Source organism: Exserohilum turcica, assembly GCF_000359705.1.
Source record: "Exserohilum turcica Et28A unplaced genomic scaffold SETTUscaffold_4, whole genome shotgun sequence".
NCBI classification, from domain to species: Eukaryota; Fungi; Ascomycota; class Dothideomycetes; order Pleosporales; family Pleosporaceae; genus Exserohilum; species Exserohilum turcicum.
In genome coordinates this window covers 2,563,816-2,565,650 of record NW_007360247.1, presented here as the reverse complement: position 1 = coordinate 2,565,650, position 1,835 = coordinate 2,563,816, and the positions used below count along the sequence as shown (strand labels likewise).

The following is a 1,835-nucleotide window of genomic DNA, read 5'->3' as shown; positions in this document are numbered from 1 at the left end:
AGATGAAAATAATCCTCCTCTGTATGCCTCCCCACTCGTCGCACCTCTTACAGCCTCTTAATGTGGGCTGCTTCTCGCCGTTAAAGCGCGCGTATGGTGATGCTATCTTGGTCTTAGCACGCAATCGCATCTACTATATTAGCAAAGAAACCTTTCTACTAGCGTTTAAAAAGGCCTATTATAAGGCTATTACACTAGAAAATATCCACAGAGGGTTCTAAGGTGCTGGACTTTCACCACATAATTATAACGTTGTTTTATCACAGCTTAACGTCATGCTGCGTACGCTAACTCCACTAGCGCAAGAGACTACTGCTTGAGAGCTAAAAACGCCGCGCAACGCGCGCGAAATAGAGGCGCAGGCTACGCTTATTTAAAACTATATGCAAATCTAGCAAGGGTCTCCTACAAGTTCTCTTAAGAAGCAGATATAGCAGTTAAGTAAAGAAGCTTAGCAGATAGCTTATAATATAGTGTTAATATAGGAGAAACTTAATCGCCTTAAAGCTATAATTACTAAAGTAATAAAGCAAAAAACTTGTAAGAGGCGCTATGTACAAGCAGAGGGGTCCTAGACAGTTAGCTAGATAGCTAATTAGATCGCTAAGGTAGAGGGTGGTAGCTATTGTAATGGGCGGGCCCAACGGGCCGAGCGTACGACTACTTACGCCATCCATAGCCAAAAAGGCAGTAACAAGACTTCAAGCTTCTTGAAGTCTAGGTAGTCGTATAGATATACTCGATCACACACACACTTTAGGCGTAGCCTCTTACAGCTATAATAATGGTGCAACGTCTGCGAAGAGGGTGCGTAGTGAACGGCGCTGCGGGCGTTATAGCCAAATTAGACACAACTTTTGCACTTGTTAAGTAGAATTAGAGGATATAGAGGATAGCAATGCGTCTAAAGAATAATATCTTATTCTACTTAATAAAAAATATTATAGTAGTGTTGCGCAATACTATTACAAAGATGTAAAAGTTTAAAGAGGTAGCCCACATACTAGGGTGGCCCGCTTACTAGTGAAACACGTTAGCTATAATATTATTATTATTATTCTAGTTTAACGTCCTTTTTCAGCCCAAAGGGCTATATAAGACGTGTAGGGTTTTAAGGCCTACAAGTATCTAAGTAGGTTGTTTCTAGCTACGATATTTAGGAGGGGTTTTAACTAGATAAAGGTGAGGCTCGTAGCCTATTGGTTGGTAGGTAGGGGGGGGGAGGATAGGGTGGGGGAGGTGTATGGCTACCTGTTACAGGTATTACTCCTCGTTTTCTGTGTTTCCCTTGTACTAGGCTTGTGTTCTAGCCTTTGTTTCTTGAATAAAGGTAATAGTTGCTTCTATACCCTCTTTTGTTTGAAGGAGGATAGGTAGTGATAGATCGCCTTCGCAGGCTTCTCTGGTTATTCCCTATAGTATATTGTTCTTGGGCTATTTGTGTTGTTCCTAGATAGAATGCAACCCCTACTCCTACACCTTTGCCTTGCTTTGTAGCTGAGGCATCAGAATAGATAGATAGAAGGCTGTTATCTACTAGTTGTTCCTTGTGGTTCTTTGCTTCTATGTCTTTAGGCTCTTTAGATATATAGACCTTGTATGGGATATTTGAGTTCCAAGGTGTGAAGGCGTAATGTTGTATCTCCTCAGTGTTTCTAGCAAGGACTGTGGAGATAGATCTAGTGATCTGATCTAGTTGTTCCCCTTTATTGCTAGTTATAGCAATATTAATTGGGTGGTTTGGGGCTAGTTTTTGAGCTCTAAAGGCGTATTGTCGAAGAGCGTTGTTTAACCTTACTCTAGGTGGGTAGAGGCAGGCCTCTACCTCACTAGGT

At 41.6% G+C, this 1,835-nt stretch overlaps 1 protein-coding gene across 1 annotated transcript; it reads left to right on the top strand.

The window, feature by feature from the left end:
* Positions 1 to 485: 485 nt before the first annotated feature.
* Positions 486 to 870, top strand: SETTUDRAFT_92835 (uncharacterized protein; the record flags this gene model as incomplete). The annotated part of the gene is made up of 2 exons (XM_008030505.1): positions 486 to 568; positions 726 to 870. Coding segments are annotated over 2 exons (228 nt in total), but the record flags the coding sequence as incomplete, so codon positions are not given.
* Between the last annotated feature and the right edge of the window lie 965 nt (positions 871 to 1,835).